The 16,166-nt window shown below is 41.3% G+C and overlaps 1 protein-coding gene across 7 annotated transcripts in view; it reads left to right on the plus strand.

Annotated features, from left to right (window-relative positions):
- Positions 1-15,125, plus strand: part of NSD2 (nuclear receptor binding SET domain protein 2) — a 99,736-nt gene extending 84,611 nt beyond the window's left edge. For all 7 annotated transcript variants that reach the window (XM_039723926.1, XM_039723925.1, XM_039723928.1 and 4 more), the window contains 12 exons: positions 816-939; positions 1,934-2,134; positions 2,805-2,984; positions 4,057-4,213; positions 4,954-5,159; positions 5,627-5,730; positions 5,945-6,214; positions 6,310-6,426; positions 8,294-8,435; positions 9,070-9,176; positions 10,381-10,585; positions 11,497-15,125. In XM_039723926.1, coding sequence (XP_039579860.1) covers positions 816-939; positions 1,934-2,134; positions 2,805-2,984; positions 4,057-4,213; positions 4,954-5,159; positions 5,627-5,730; positions 5,945-6,214; positions 6,310-6,426; positions 8,294-8,435; positions 9,070-9,176; positions 10,381-10,585; positions 11,497-11,762 — 2,079 coding nt within the window. In that variant the 3' untranslated portion in view covers positions 11,763-15,125. The remainder of the gene's footprint in view (positions 1-815; positions 940-1,933; positions 2,135-2,804; positions 2,985-4,056; positions 4,214-4,953; positions 5,160-5,626; positions 5,731-5,944; positions 6,215-6,309; positions 6,427-8,293; positions 8,436-9,069; positions 9,177-10,380; positions 10,586-11,496) is intronic.
- Positions 15,126-16,166: the final 1,041 nt, after the last annotated feature.

Genomic DNA, 16,166 nt, shown 5'->3' on the forward strand with positions numbered 1-16,166 from the left:
TGCTTGAGTTCCCAGCTCTGTAAGATAAGCATAATTTGTAGCTCAGAAGAAGCACATGAGTGTTGCCAGGTGACTGGGCAGATGATGCAGAAGAGCTGCTGGTTTCTCTGTTAGCACAGAGGAGCAAGCCCAGCCCAGTGGGGTTTGTGCTCTGTGTGCAGCAGAGGTGGCAGCACTGCCCTGCTGTGGTGTGTGGGCAGGAAGCCACTGAAAGCAGAAGCTTTTCCTCAAACTGTCCTAGAAGGGCTCTTGGGCTATGAAATGATAACACAGTCCAGATCAAATTTGTTTCTGTGAGACTGGGCAAGCAGTTACATTTCCATTTTTGTACACAGTGGGAATGAGGTTGTATTTGTCTATAAATGTTGGTTAATCCTTCAATTCTGCCAGCACTGTTGTTGGGTTCATTTTTAGTTATGCATGTGTCACTGCTAACCACTGAGACATGGAGGTATCATTGTGCCAACTGGACTGATTCCCTTTTGCCAAGGAAAAGGAAAGGAAGGATGCTTTTTAACCCTACTCAGTGCATCAGTGTGCTCAAGGAATATTTCTTACAGTTTTTTTTTCTACTCCTTTTTTCTGAACCATGGTCTGAGAGGGATATTTCTAGTGGTTTAATGATTCTGTTACCTGTTTCAACTTGAAGCCAGGGCATGTGATGATGCTTGTAAAATTATCTTTCACTTGTTAAATTTGATTTCAACAATGGGAAAAGATATTTTGAGGAGCAGTATATGAAAAGGAATAAAGAAAACAGTGTTTTTCCACATATGAACTTTTCTTTAACATTCAATGCCTTTGTGTTGTAAAAGCTGTGTGAAAAAACAGGTGATCTCCTGCTGTGTGAAGGACTTTGCTATCGAGCTTTTCATGTAAGCTGCCTTGGGCTCTCTGGAAGACCAGCAGGAAAATTCATTTGTAGTGAATGTACATCAGGCAAGTTTGTCCCTTTCTATTAATTATAAAAAAAAAGGAAAGTTATAGTTTTCCCATATATTGTTCTAGAACATCCTCTTGGACAGAGTATGTATCCTCAGAGACCCCTTGCTTATCCTTTGGGATGTGACAGGGTGGGAATCCATAGTGTACCACTAAGTGTGCCATGTTTTACAGAGTTTGCCCTATTTTCAGTGAGAACTCTCTTGCAACATGGCTAATTTAATCAGAATTCCATTGCCTTAATGACTGCAGATTATTTGCTTTCTGAGTAAAATTAGAGATGAGGTTTAAAGTCTGTCACAATGACTTAAGAACTTGTAGAAAAAAGAGCAGCGAGTGAAACGTTTTAAGTTCTTTTTCAGTCCTTTGTGTGTCTGTATCAGTCTTTTGCTTTTCCTGTTAAAAGACCACCTTATTGCTATTAATTTAATTTGCTATTAATCCTGTAATAAGTGCTTGGAAGTTCTTAATCTCAAAACTTTACATAAGATTTGTGTTCTTGCTCATAAGCTCATTTCAGTACATGCAGTAAACCTCGTTGGAACACTGCTTCAAAATAAAGAAAAGAGATTAGAAGATGGTTGTCTTTGGTTTGTGGTCCTGCTTCAAATTTCAGAGGACCACAGACAAGACCATCATCTTATTCCATTGGCTTAAAAAAATTTGAAAACTAAAAATTCCTACTTGTCTTGCCATACTGAGGCTTATAAATAAGAACAGAAAATCAGATTGGTGAGGTTTTGGGTGTTGTTGTGTACACTTCAACTGCAAATGGGTTTGCTTTATTTTATTTGTATCTGAGCAGATCAGTATTTAATACTAAAGAGCTAAAGTGAATAGATTACTGCATCAAGTAATGCAATTGATTTGTTGAAAAAAAGCTCCTGCACACCACAAAAGCAATTCCCTCATGCATAACATAAATGCATAAGAGAGGTGTTTAAAATTCATGTGTTTGGATATGACATTCTGTTTATCATTTTGCCACTAGGTGTGCACACCTGTTTCGTGTGTAAGGAGAGAAAGGCTGATGTGAAGCGCTGTGTTGTGTCTCACTGTGGCAAATTCTACCACGAAGCTTGTGTGAAAAAATTCCATCTCACTGTGTTCGAGAACAGAGGATTTCGATGTCCTCTCCACAGCTGCCTCAGTTGTCATGTTAGTAACCCCTCACATCCACGAATTTCAAAAGGTAGTTTCATTTTATGTTTTTTATGGCTGATTATTTCATTTTATTTGTGGTATGTTAAGGTAAAGAATGTGTCCATTTGAGAGCTGCTAGCTGCAGTTTTGTTAGGCATAAATTGGACTATCAATTCATTCAGAATTTTAAAAAAGGTGTAATAGAGTAAGTTTTAGTCAGCTTTAGTATTTACCTTGTTTGTGCTCTTTTTTTAACTAGTTTTCAGTTAACCATAGTTAACCATGTTTCCTTCTCAAGAGAGAATGAAATCTGGAATGTGTAGGTGATGGGGAGAGAGGAAAAGCAGTGAGGGCAGGACCTGAGAATGTACAAACCCTGCAGCAGGGCTTGATGAACATGGAGACATTTTGATTCTGTGCAGGTTTTTAGCTTTGGGCAACATTTGCAGACAAAAATACATGACTCAGGAAGACTCATGTCTACCCTGATATGCATAATTAAAGCCTTAAATTGGGTATAAAAAAAACCTTTATAAATTCAGTATTGTTGTAGATACGCAGGCGTTGCAAACACAACGGCTGGGGTTGTGCGTGTGAGTCTCAGCACCTCTTTTTTTGCCAAAATGACGGGTCAGTTTTGTCCTGGATTGGAGCACCTCAGCAGTGCTGTGGCACATGCCAGCCGTGCCCCGGGGTGACCTGGAGTTGGTGCCTTGCAGGGAAGATGATGCGCTGCGTGCGCTGCCCCGTGGCGTACCACGCCGGGGACGTCTGCATCGCCGCCGGCTGCGCCGTCATCGCCTCCAACAGCATCGTGTGCACCAACCACTTCACTGCCACCAAGGGCAAGAGCCACCACGCGCACGTCAACGTCAGCTGGTGCTTTGTGTGCTCCAAAGGTGAACGGCTGGGGAGGGGGCTCCTTCACAAGGGAAAGCCAAAAGCGTTTTATTCCTCAAAAGCGTTTTATTCCTCAGCTCAAGTGTTGTTTTCTACTCTATCCATAGCACATCGTTAGAAATGTGGCATGTTAAGTTAGGCTTTGTTAGGTTATGCTATAGTGTGAAGCTGGCTTATGCTGCTTCAGGGTTTTAAATATCCCCTTTTTTTCCAAAATAATTTATTAAAGAATGTTTTTATTTGGACTTTATGCAACAACCAGAAGCCCGGTTAATTCTTTACTCTTTACTAATGAGTATTTTTCTGTTCTTTCCCCTGTGTTTAATGCACTAAAGCTTTTGTGTTTCTTTATTGCTAATATGTAATATTACACCATAAATATTTCAAGAGTTGCTTTTAGTTTAGTAGCAGACTGCAAATTGAATCAGTATTAGTTGTTGCTGGGTTTGCCACTAATTAAGGGTGTTTTGTTTTATTTTGTAAAATAAATCTGTTCCTTATTGACAACCACAAAATGTATAGTGCTGATTAAACTTGTAGCAGTAAAACTTTACCTGATTTGTTAACAAATTAACATGCAGCATAGTAGCTTTTAAGATGCAGCCAACTTTCCATTTGATAATTCATGGAACAAACTAACAACCTTGTTCCTTCTGCCCCCTGAGGGAGGAAAAAAACCCCCAAAATCATAAGAGAACTTGGTTGTGGTTACAATTTTTCTTACACAGAAATGTTAATATATATTAAAACTATGTTAAACATATTGTAGTTATTAAAGTACAGCAATTATAATTTGTGCATTATTCTGGCATTTTTATCACCAGCTTGCTTGTTATTTTGCATGTGTTACTAACCTGAGTCTGCCAGGCATTCAGATTAGTCAGGACCTTTTGGCTGCTGTACCCAGCTAAGTGATGTGTGCATTTGTTGCTGAGGGTCAGCATGTTTTAACCATTTATTTTCTAACTGAACCTACCACATGTGTATCATTTCTAAGCTTTCTGGAAAGCAGAACTTATACTTAGATATTGCTGTTTTCCAACTTTTTCTCCTTTTTCTGTGTCTGTGCAGGTGGAAGTTTGCTGTGCTGCGAGTCCTGCCCAGCAGCATTTCACCCTGACTGCTTAAACATTGAAATGCCAGATGGGAGCTGGTACTGCAATGACTGCAGGGCGGGCAAGAAGCTCCATTTCCAGGATATTATTTGGGTTAAACTGGGAAATTACAGGTCTGATGAAGGAATTTGTGTTGTTTTACAGTACTGGCATGTTTAACTAAGGATCATACAATGGTTGCTCCTGTAGGCCAGCCTTGCTGCACACTGATTTCTGACTCTCTCTGAGCTAGGGACCTCACCTCCTTGCAAGCTGCAGGTTCAAAGTCTTGCAGCTTTGCTGTTGCTCCTGGCAAAGGCATTACCCATACAGGACTCCTTGAGTCTTCTGACTTCTGCCTCCAGTGTAGGAGCCTTCAACCCCTGTTTGTGTCAGAGATCTCTGCCAATAATAAATTGGTGTAACTGGTAATTGGCTAAATTATTCCCTCTCAGGCTGGGACATCAGTTACTCAGGTCGTTGGTGTTTCACACTTGGATGAGATTTGAGTGAGATAGAGGTGGCTGGGGGTAATCCTTGAAACATTGATAGGTGTTATCAACCTTCTCTTGATCTTTGACAATTACAGTATTTGCAGGTCTTGTAAAGATGATGATTTTGCTACTGAGACATAAGGAGTCCTATGTGTGTGCTTACCTTGCAGGCAGGTGAAGTCCCACAGATCTGAGTGTCAGGATTTCCTTTTCTAGTCTTCTCTCACTCTCTACTGAGAGGGAATGAAAGGATTTTAAATCCTCTTGGATCTTGGAAATAATAATCAGTTACTGCTGTTTCAAGTGATTTTGTTAAACTGTCTCTTGCAGAAAGAGCTTGACTAAAATGCTGTATTTTTTTATTTGTACTTCTGTGCTAGATGGTGGCCTGCAGAAGTTTGCCATCCGAAAAACGTTCCCCCAAATATCCAGAAAATGAAGCATGAAATCGGAGAATTTCCTGTGTTTTTCTTTGGTTCTAAGGATTACTATTGGACGCACCAAGCACGGGTGTTCCCTTACATGGAGGGAGACAGAGGGAGTAGATACCAAGGGATCAAAGGAATTGGAAAAGTCTTCAAAAATGGTACACAGCTAAAAGTAAACAAAAATAATCCTGGGATATGCATGCTTTGCTTTCTGCACACATAGCCTTGGTTTTGAAATTTTGTTTTACAATATTGAATTAAAGAAATTTGTGGTGCCCTGGGCAACAGCCACTATTATTGTCTTTGCATGAAAACATTATTTTAATGTCTTGTACAAGACTGGCATCTAACTGAAATTTTGTCTGATAATTTTTACTTTCTGGAAAGCTAAAAAAAGGGGACTAAGAGAGTAGACTCTTTGAGACTCCCTCAGACTGGGAGACTGAAAGAGTGGAATTAATACCTCTGTTAAGAACAGTAAGACTTCAGAAGCATTGATTACAAGAAAATTAAATGATGGGACTAGGACAGTGCTTTGTTTTAACACACATGGGAATGAGCAAGTGAGTTTGGGGGGAGGTAATCCTCTTTCTGGCATTTCTGTTGATTCTGCAATCTTTTTCAGCTTTGCAAGAAGCCGAAACTCGATTTCGAGAAATAAAACTACAGCGAGAAGCCAAAGAAACCCAGGAGAGTGAACGTAAACCCCCACCATACAAACACATTAAGGTAAAGTTGGAGGAAATGGATACTCAAAGGTTTGAGCTGAGCAGTGAGGTAGGGTCAGGTTGTAATGATGGTAACTGTGCTTTTACAGTCATGAGATGGTGAAATTTTGCTTTGTTGGGGTGGTGCAAAACCAAATTAACAACCACCGTATAACTCTTGCAATAAAACAAACTGTTCTGAAGTCGTATCTGCTCTATTTCAATGTATATTTCAGGTGAATAAACCTTGTGGTAAAGTGCAGATATACACCGCTGACATATCTGAGATTCCCAAGTGCAACTGCAAGCCCACGGATGAGAACCCGTGTGGCTTTGACTCCGAGTGCCTCAATCGGATGCTGATGTACGAGTGCCACCCACAGGTGTGCCCAGCAGGAGAGCGCTGCCAGAACCAGTGCTTCACCAAGCGCCAGTACCCCGAGACAAAGATCATCAAAACTGATGGCAAAGGCTGGGGGCTGGTAGCCAAGAGGGACATCAAAAAGGTGGGAATTGTTCTTACCCAGCAGAGAGTCGGTGACCTGCCATGCTGCAGGTGGGTTTGGGATATACTTCACTAGTGATACTTGGTGTCTTTCAGGGGGAGTTTGTGAATGAGTATGTGGGAGAGCTGATTGATGAAGAGGAGTGTATGGCAAGAATCAAATATGCACATGAAAATGATATCACCCACTTCTATATGCTTACAATTGATAAGGTAAGTTATTTGATGGTTTTTGCCTTTATTTACTTACAACTTATTTTGATTTCTTCTTCTGTTGATCACCTTGGCAGGGTACTCTGATACCTTTGACATTATTTACTTACAGCCTCATTTTGATCTCTTCTTCTATTGATCACCTTGGCAGGGCACTCTGCTACCTTTGACATTCTACAGTTTTACAACTCACAGCGTTGCATCTTCTCTGCCTGCTCTCTCCATTCTATATGTACATCATGAATCTTAGTTCTGTGCTAAGTAATAAATTACATATTAAGGTCTATAGGTTGTACTTTGTTGCTTGAAATGAAGTAAATGAAGTACAGTACTTACCTGTACCTGTAAGTATAAAGTACTTACCTGCCCAGTCTTAAAATGAAGTTTGGGGAAACAGTAGTGATACAGTGGAAGGAATTGCTGTTAGCAATCCTTTTACTAAAATTTCAACAACAGAAAATAAAATTCACACTTGAGAGAATGTGGAATAGAATTGTGAGGCTGTGTCCTGTAAAGGGCATCTAATCTTTTTTGTAGCCATCTGTCCCTTGCATTGTTCATGGCAAAACCAGGCTTGTGCTTTTGTAGAAACTCTTTTCTGAAAGCACTCTCTGTAAGTAGCCAGCCAACCCTCCACAAATTTATTCATAGCAAATTATTGCAGCAGATTAATTAACACACCAGGATAATTCAGCACCTGTGCCTCTGTGCACACCTCTGAGTATTTCCTTCCTCAGGAGAAGGAGAAAGTGAAGAACCTGGACAGCAGGAGCTAAAGATTATCTATATTATATTGCTTCAGTCCCCAGACAGCTAGTTAGGAGAAAAACAAGAGCTGGCTGCCAGTCCTGCATTTTTTTCAGTCCCAAACACCATTCTTCCCAAGGCTCTTGCTCTGTATTTCCACAGCTACTGTTTCCATGAGTCCTGTAACTGAGGAGTTCTGCACAGGAGTTACCACCACAGAATGGTGAAGCCACATTTCTCTGAACACTTCAAGTTTCTCACTCCTCTGCTAGATTGACATACAACATCAGTGTGTTAGATATCTGAACTGAGCATGTATTTGACTCCTACTGTCATTAATAAATGCTCATTGTGGGTCTGTCTTGCCGGAACTGCCAGTGCCATTACTAGGCTGAGCTGCCCGTGCAGTGAAGAGTGTGCACACAGGCATGACAGTCACACATGGCATTATAAAAATGAGCTAGCAGGAATCTGTAATAATACTTCATAAATAAGCAAAGCCTTCTAAAGCAGCTCTGCAATGAAACAGTTTTGGCAATTTCAAGCTTTGTTTTATTTTGTTAATGTCTGGTATATTTGGTGGAGGTAGAAATTGAAGATCAATTGTTCGTAGGAAAGGGATGTTTTTAGCTTACCAAGAGCTAGTTTTCATTTAAACTAGGATGATTTGGGGAAAGAAATCTGGTGAGAAACTGGTAATCTCTGGAAGTATTCATGCATTTGGTAAATGCCATAAAGTACTGTACTTGCAAATGCCTCACTGCAACATTAATGCAAAGTAAATGGTAAAGGACTGAGTTTTGAAGCTTCCTGGGGAAGGGGGTTCCTTAACATGCCCACCATAATGCTCACAAGCACAATTATCCTGCCCTGTGGCTGTGATGGGTGCTGGGAAAATGTGAGCTAGAGCATGAGTATTGCTTTGGGAGTGTCCCATTCCAGGCCATGTGGACACTACAGTTTCCAATACAACACGCACCAGCAGTTGGCTTGTGTGCTCTGGTAGCACCACCATGTCAGTTCTGAATGCAACTATTGACATCGGTTATGCATGATTTTTGTATTTTTTTGTGAGGGAGGAGAGAAAAACCCTTCAATTTGTTGCTGGTTTGTTCTCCAGGACCGTATTATTGATGCTGGCCCCAAAGGAAACTATTCCCGGTTCATGAATCACAGCTGCCAACCAAATTGTGAAACCCTGAAGTGGACAGTGAATGGAGACACTCGTGTGGGGCTCTTTGCTGTGTGTGACATTCCTGCAGGTACATCAGCTCAGGCTGCCTTTGCTTGCATTCTCTCAGTTAAACCTGTTGTGCATTTATTGGTGGGATGGTCGTGGTTCATGATTCAGTGCAAATATTCTTGTAGAGGACTCAGCACACAGAGGAGATGCTTTGTGGTGCTTTGTGATCACTAAAAATCTTTCAGACTTTTAGTGTTTTTTAAGTGGCTGCTTTTTGTTCCTTGCTTCTAGGGCTAGTATCCTTAGCAGCTTTGTTTGGAGCTCTCAAATGCACAACAAGAACATAATAAGCTTAAGGAGTGGATGTAGGAGGCTGTTTAGAAGTATCTGTTTTCTGGTTTGTGTACACACATACCTATCTATCTGTAGCTATATCTAGCTGGATAGTTGGATGGATATAATATATGTGAAGGTCAGACACAAGCACAGTTTCATGAAGTCAAACAAATTTATTGTAAAATGTAATTGCATAAGACATTGTGATATATGGGCATCTAGTTAATTATTGTCAGTGCTTGTAAGCAGTAAAGAGAGGGAACATCCAATGACAATACATCAACAAGCAAGTCCCAAACCAGCAGAAAGATAGCAACAGCTGTATTTCTTTGCAATAATTTTGATAAAATTTGTTACTTTGTCCTGTTTGCACTCAGGGACGGAGCTGACTTTTAATTACAACCTTGACTGTCTGGGCAATGAAAAAACAGTCTGCAAATGTGGTGCCCCAAACTGCAGTGGATTTCTTGGGGACAGACCAAAGGCAAGTAATATATCAAGTAATACATCAAGAGATTTTGACTGTCTAGTCAGGGGAAGGGTTGTAGAAGCTTCAGACTGACTAAGAATGTGCCTTACTGTGGTCAGTGAGATTATTCTGACATTCTAGTTCATATTTCCTCATTTAAACTTTACAGTATGATTATTTTGCTAAGTTCATTTTTAAAAAAAATCGTTGAGCTGAAGAATAAAAACTGTGAGTTTTGAATGTGGAAAAAAAGATACCAAAGTATATCAAGAAATGATCTGTATGATTCCTGTCCAGGTTAGTTTGAAACCAGTAATCCAGCAGAAGTTGATGGAGCTTCCTGAAGGGCTGGCATAGGAGTGTGGGGAAAGGCACAAGTACCACATGTGGATGTTGAAAAGCTGCTCTTTCCTCTGGTCCTTCACACTGCTCAGTACCAGCCACTTCAGAGAGTGGACTGGGAGTCTTCAGACCCCACACAGCTGGTTTTTGTTAAGAGATGGACTTAAATGAGGTTTCACATAAGCCTGTGAACATGTACATAGACACCCATAAAGAAATTCAGTGTTACAGTTTAGTTGTATGGAGTTGTCTGCATTGGTAGATAGAACGGGCTAATTTTAAAGAAAGTAGATAGTGATTATTGGGTGAGAGGGAGGGGATGATGGTAGAGATGTTGAAAAATCATCCAAAATTTTATATGATTTGGTGAAGGAGAGTTAAAGTGCAAGTAGCACTTGAAAGCTGCTTCTGTGCATGCAGCACAGAATTGAAATCAGATTTGGTATATTCTTTCTCTCATTAACTACACTTCCTGTTCCTCAAAGAAAAATGAGGGCAGGTTTTAGTGATTCCAGCATGAGTATTCACAACTAGAAGAGAAAAATGGATGTTGAAGTGATTGGTGGTGCAAGTACATAATGAGGATAAATTAGCCACAAGTAGGTTAGACTGGAAATTGGAAGACCTTTTACCAGTGACACAAAAATGAAGGGTTTTTTTCAATAGGAAGGTCCTGTAGGGAGAAGATCTGGTTTCAGGATGACTTTTCTCAAGGGTCAGTGTAGGTTTTTTGTCAGCACAGATCAGTAGCACTGGGCAGGTCTGCCCCAAGTCAGGTTCTTGGCTGTGTGCACAGTCTGCCAACAGCTTGGCAGGGTTGTGTAACATTTTTCTTTTGCAAAACTGGCATTTACAGATTTATATCTTACTCTTTTAGAATTCTTCCACTAATGCCTCAGAAGAAAAAGGCAAAAAGACCAAAAAGAGAACACGGAGACGCAGAACGAAAAATGAAGGGAAGAAAGAATCTGAAGATGATTGTTTCCGTTGTGGTGATGGAGGCCAGCTGGTGTTGTGTGACAGGAAATCTTGTACTAAAGCTTATCATCTCTCCTGCCTTGGTTTGGTGAAACGTCCTTTTGGTGAGTCAGCCCATGTCTTACACTTTAAAAATAACTTGTGCAGGTAGCTCAGTTATTGCACTGAAACCTGTTCAGGGGTGTCATCCTGAAAACACTGGGTTTGTATGGCAGGAATTTAATTTGTGCATCATGTGGGAGCAGCTCCTCTTGGATTTGAAGACAAAATGGTGGCCTTCTCCTGCCTCTCTGGCAAAATGAGGCATTTCTTTTACAGATGTAGGTAATTGAGCACATCACCTGGTAGGAGCACCATGGCCCTGCCACAGGAAGGTTGATTATATCTAAGAAATACATGAAGCCCTTTGAGTTCAAGCCAGAGGAACAGCAGCAGCTTCTGAAAGAAGGCAAGTAGGGAATTTAAGAGCAGCAGACATCAGGTTGCAGTTCCAGATATCACAGGAGTTACCTGGTTCCAGTCAGCCATGTCAGGTGAGATATGAGGAGGGGAAGCAGGCAATGCCTGTTATCCCAGAAACAAGTAAAACAAGGACTGGTAAAGTATGCTGGGGCTAAAGAGCAGCTCTAAGTGAAGCACACCAGTCATTCCTGAGCAAGACTGGCTACAGACAGGGGACTGCAGGAAGAGGGGGCAGCAGCTGACCGGATGTTTGGATGCTCTGCCAGCCTGCAAGTTCTGTAAAATGCTATTGAGTGAAGCCTGAGTCATTTCTTCTAGCTGGAGCTGAATGCTGTATTTGAATGAGAGTGTGTCAAGTCTGCTCCTTGCAGCTGCCACCTGAGCTCTAGAAGTATGATGTGGCATTCTGGGTGTTGAGATCAGCCCCGGTAGTTGCTGTCATTTGCTTTGTCAGGAAAGCTGTGCTTTGTTCAGCTGCTACAACACAGAACTCCTTGAGGAGATGATGCCGTGTCTTACTCCCCCCTAATGGGCTCTTTGGTTTTGATTGCAGGGAAGTGGGAGTGTCCTTGGCACCACTGTGATGTTTGTGGCAAACCTTCTGTTTCTTTCTGCCACTTCTGCCCAAACTCTTTCTGCAAGGAGCACCAAGACAGGACAGTGCTAAATTCCACGTTGAATGGACAGTTATGCTGCTCTGAACATGTTCTCGGGGTGGATTCTGTTGAAACTCAGAAGACTGAGAAACCCCGCAAAAAACTGAACAAGTTCAAGCCCAGGAGAAAGAGGAACAGATGGATGAGAGCTGAATGCAAATAGTCATGGACTGCAGTTTCTACTGCTAACACTATCTTGTAGATAAGTTGTGAATATGACCAGGGAAGGACACAATTTTACGTATATTCTGTAAAGGTTACAATGGGGGGGGATTTTTTTTGTTTTGTTTTTTATAAATCCACTGAGCCAACCACAGCAGTCTTCTGCTGCTTCTGCACTGATAACGAACTGCATAGTTCAGCAAACTTCAGGACAAACCAAACTTATTACTCAGCATTACAGTTACACTTGAATTGTTACGAATGTAAAATGTTCCCTCCAAAATACTTGCAGGTTGGAGGTAGGTTAAAATCAAACCAGGTAGGCGTAAACATAGTTTTTTGAGATAGTATTTGTCAACCAACAGATGTTTAAAATAGTATATCCTTGAAAGAAGTTGTTAGTTCTCAAGTCCTTTTGAGTAAGAAATGGCTTGGTCTGTGGTCCCAATGAGATTTGCTTGCCTTGTGTGTTTTTGAGCAAGTGCGTGAATGCCAGCCATGACCCAGGTGTGTCCCTCACTACAGCACAGCAATTGGTTTGTGCTCTTCAAAAATTATTCTTAAGCAATCATGATCATAAATATCCTTCCACCAAGAAATGTGGTGCGTGGTGGGAAAGGCACACCCTGTACCAGAGAGGAGAAATCTGACTTTGTAAGAGATTTTTTTCTATACTGTTTTTTCCTGTATTTCATCCCAGCAAAATATGAAGTTATTTGATCTTGCAGAGCTGTACAGGTCCGGACTTAAAGGGATATTGTCTTGCAATCTAGTCCAAATACATTAGGATTTTTGTGTCTTAAGAAAAAGAAATCTTTCAAAAGCTAATACTTGGAAAAAATTACTTGGGTTTTTTTTTTTTCCTCAATGGCAGGTAAAAGGAAAAAGCAAACTTTTCTTTGGAATGCTTGGAGTCCAAGCATTCCAACTTTGTGATAATGCAAGGAGCAAAACCACCCCCATGAATGAAACAGGAGGTGAAACTTGATGGAAGTGCAAAAAGTAAATTCAAAACAACTAAAAGTGAAATAGATTTTTGAAGCAGCATGTAAGAATTTTGATGTGAAATTTAGCCTTACTCTGTTCCTTTGCATAAAGTTTGTATAAAACTGGCTACTTGACAGACTGATTTATTTTGGTTACATTTTTAGGAGCTCTGCTCTTGACTATCCTGTCACCACTGTGCTGTGTCAGCAGAGCTGTTTTGAATTCCTGGCCCCCATTAGCACTGGGTCCTGACTAACTCACAGTGAGGTGACCATACAACACTTAATATTGACAGAAATAATACTAGAACTAGGAAAAAACAGTAAAGAAAAACATCTCTGCCAGTTTTCCTCCCAGTGCACATCGTTGGTGTGTGCTCAGGCAGCGTTCCAAGCACGTTTTGGTTTTTGCCATTGTGACCCTCCCTCCATGAGCACCTCCATGTCACTGAGCCATTTGTGTATGTTCTAGCTTAGTTTGCCCCTCATAGTGCAGGAACTCTGTGTAGCCCTTTTGAAAATGAAGCCTTGCTGTATCATGGAAGTGTATGGTTTTTTCCCCCAAGGTGTATTTCTTCAGGATTTGATTTAGTCCATGGAATTGCCAAAACCCCCATTTATTCCCAACATGTAAAAAGTTTGGTTTTATTAGAAGATATTAATTGAAAGAAGTTATAAATGTTGCATTGCCCTATACTGAACACTTTGGTTTCTGTTTTGTGACCAAAATGCTTTGTTTTTTGAATCAGTTTTTATAAACACTGTTGGAAGGTTAATTTTTTGTTTTCAAATAATTTTGAAGAAATAGCAGAGTTCAAAATCAGGGGAATTGTTACATGTTTGCATTTTTTAAAATGCTATGCCAAGCCTTGCACTCGAGTTAAAATTCAAGATTCTTTAATTGATTTTTAGGGAATCTTTTCCTCCGCCAGGGGCTGAAGAACAGTCCTGTGCATAAAATCAAAACCAAAAAATTGATATTATGGTTGTTTCTTTAATATTGGGTTTCAAGGGAAGGAAAATGAGGTCAGGTAGTAAAGCAGAAATATTTTCCTCATTGCTTTTAAACAAAATGAAGGAATTTGATGTCATTGGGACCAGTCTTTGAATACTATACCATGTAAGGAAGGCTTTGTGATAATACCTTTAAATAAGTTATTATAAATTTTTTCCTTTACATTCCATTGCTTTCATAATTCGTTAATTTTTTAAGTTGTTTTGTTGCTTTTTCCTCTTCATGTGTAACAGCTCTGTCACTCTGGAACAGTGATGCCCCAGGTCCTAAGAGGCAGATCCCCCATTCCAGAAGGCACAGTCTGTGCTGGCAGGCTCTGCTGCACCCCTGGGGGCCCACAAGCACATCCAGCAGAGCAGCATGCAGGACAGCCACCCCTTGTGTCTGTCTGTGGGGACAGAGAGACTCTGTTCCCACAAACAGATCTGAGCCAGGGGCTGTTTGACCTCCTGCTTCCTTCTACCTCTCCCTGCTCTGTGCTGCTCTGGGCCCTTGGAGCTCTGCATCGCTGAGGCTGCAGCCCAGGAGTCACTTGGGAGTTCCTGGGAATTCCTTCCTCCTGCTGGGCACGGCTGGAGGCTGATCCTGAGGATGAGTGTGGATCAGATTCTCTCTCCCTTGGTACTCACTGGCCACGGGACACTGCGAGCTCAGCTCAGGCACTCAGGTGGTGATATGGGAGAATTTTGGTTTCTGTACCAGGACAGGTGGGGTTTAGGTGCATTGTAATGAAGACTTCTGTACCTTGCTCTGCAGCCTGGGGAAACAGGCTGAAGCTTTGTTTAAAAAAGAAGACAGAAGAAAAGTTATGACATTGTTTTCTTTCTCCCACTGTTCAAATACAAGGTAAAACAATCCTTAAGACTTGAGCTTTCTCATGATGCAACTCAATACTTTTTAGCATTCAGCAACTTGAAGGATTTTCTGTTATAAATTAATCTAAACAACATTAACTGTGGCATATTATGTGGCCTTAAATGATGTTCTTTGTGTCTTGCCCATCAAAGTAGCAAAATGTCTTTCCTTTTCTAGCAAAAAGCTGATACTTGACAGCCAATTTCAGAATTTGTTGTTCTTTTATCACATGAGCAAGCATGGAAACAATTTTCAGTTGAGTATGTTAGATGTAATTTCATACAGCCTAGGAAAAATAATCAGAGTAAATGTCTGTTTTGTTCAATAGCTTTGTGTTCATGGTCAGGTTTTAGGAGGATTTTTATTTGAATTACTTGGAAAAGCAAAATATCTTGAAAGACGTATTAATGGGATTTTTCCACATTGTTGAGTCTCGTTATTCCATGTCTGACTGCTTGAGAAACTTCAATGTCTTATTAAATGTTGAATTTTATTCCTAGTTATTTAAGAAGTTGCTAAGTCTCTTTTGTAAAACAGCTCTATATACTTACTTTGGTACCTTTTTTTTCTTCTAAGAAAAAAGTGGAATTGATACATACTGAGCAAGCATGGTTTGGCAGTGAGGGAACAGGGCTTTGTTCTCTCACAGGGAAAACTTACACTCCAGGCCTTCCTAAGAGATGCCCTGGAAATACTGGTTTTGTGCTTCCACAGAGGTGATAATGATTGTGCTGTGGCTTGTTTTCACACTCTTGCTTATCACAGAACTGCTGACATTTCTTGCAGTCCAGTTTTTCCAGTGCTGCTCTCTGTTGCTCATGATTTTACAGGTTTTTGTGACACTGAGCTGGGGCTCCCCAGCCCAGCCAGCACTGCTCCCTCGGGGTCCTTTTGCTGTCACAAATGCTGGTCCTGCTTGGTCAGGTCTGAGTTTGGCTTTTTCACAGTTTTTTTGGGTCTGGTTTGGCTTCACTGTGGAGTCTCCCACGTGTGATAGCAGCTACAATTTTTAAAAAAGCATTTCAGAGATCTGCTTTGATGCTGGTGGCTGATAGTACTGCTGAGGTCACCTGGTGCTGTGCATCAGGATTGTGTCCCTCTGCTGCTCTGAGGAAAAGCACAGCCTTGGGCCAGAGAGAAGCTCCATGTCTCCTAAACCAGCAGTGGGAGAGGCTGCATGGAGCTCTGCCCGTGCAGGGCAGTGGTCAGGGCTGTAGGAACCATCCCTCTTGCTGCTGATCCAGAATAGAATCACAGAATGGTTTGGGGTGGGAGAGACCTTAAAGACTCTCTCCCCCCCTGCCATGGGCAGGGACACCTTCCCCAGGCCAGGCTGCTCCAAGCCCCATCCAGCCTGGCCTTGAACACTGCCAGGGATGAGGCAGCCTCAGCTGCTCTGGCACCCTGTCTGCCCACAATGGCTGGTGTACCACTCTTGCACACAGTTACTCACCTGATAGAGCTGAGACAGATCAGAGAACTGATAGATTTTATAAACTTTTTTAAACACTTTTAACACCTTCCCTGGGGAGAGGGGAATGAGCAGCTG

The sequence above is a fragment of the Passer montanus genome, unplaced genomic scaffold, assembly GCF_014805655.1.
Source record: "Passer montanus isolate IOZ18808 unplaced genomic scaffold, ASM1480565v1 scaffold51, whole genome shotgun sequence".
NCBI classification, from domain to species: Eukaryota; Metazoa; Chordata; class Aves; order Passeriformes; family Passeridae; genus Passer; species Passer montanus.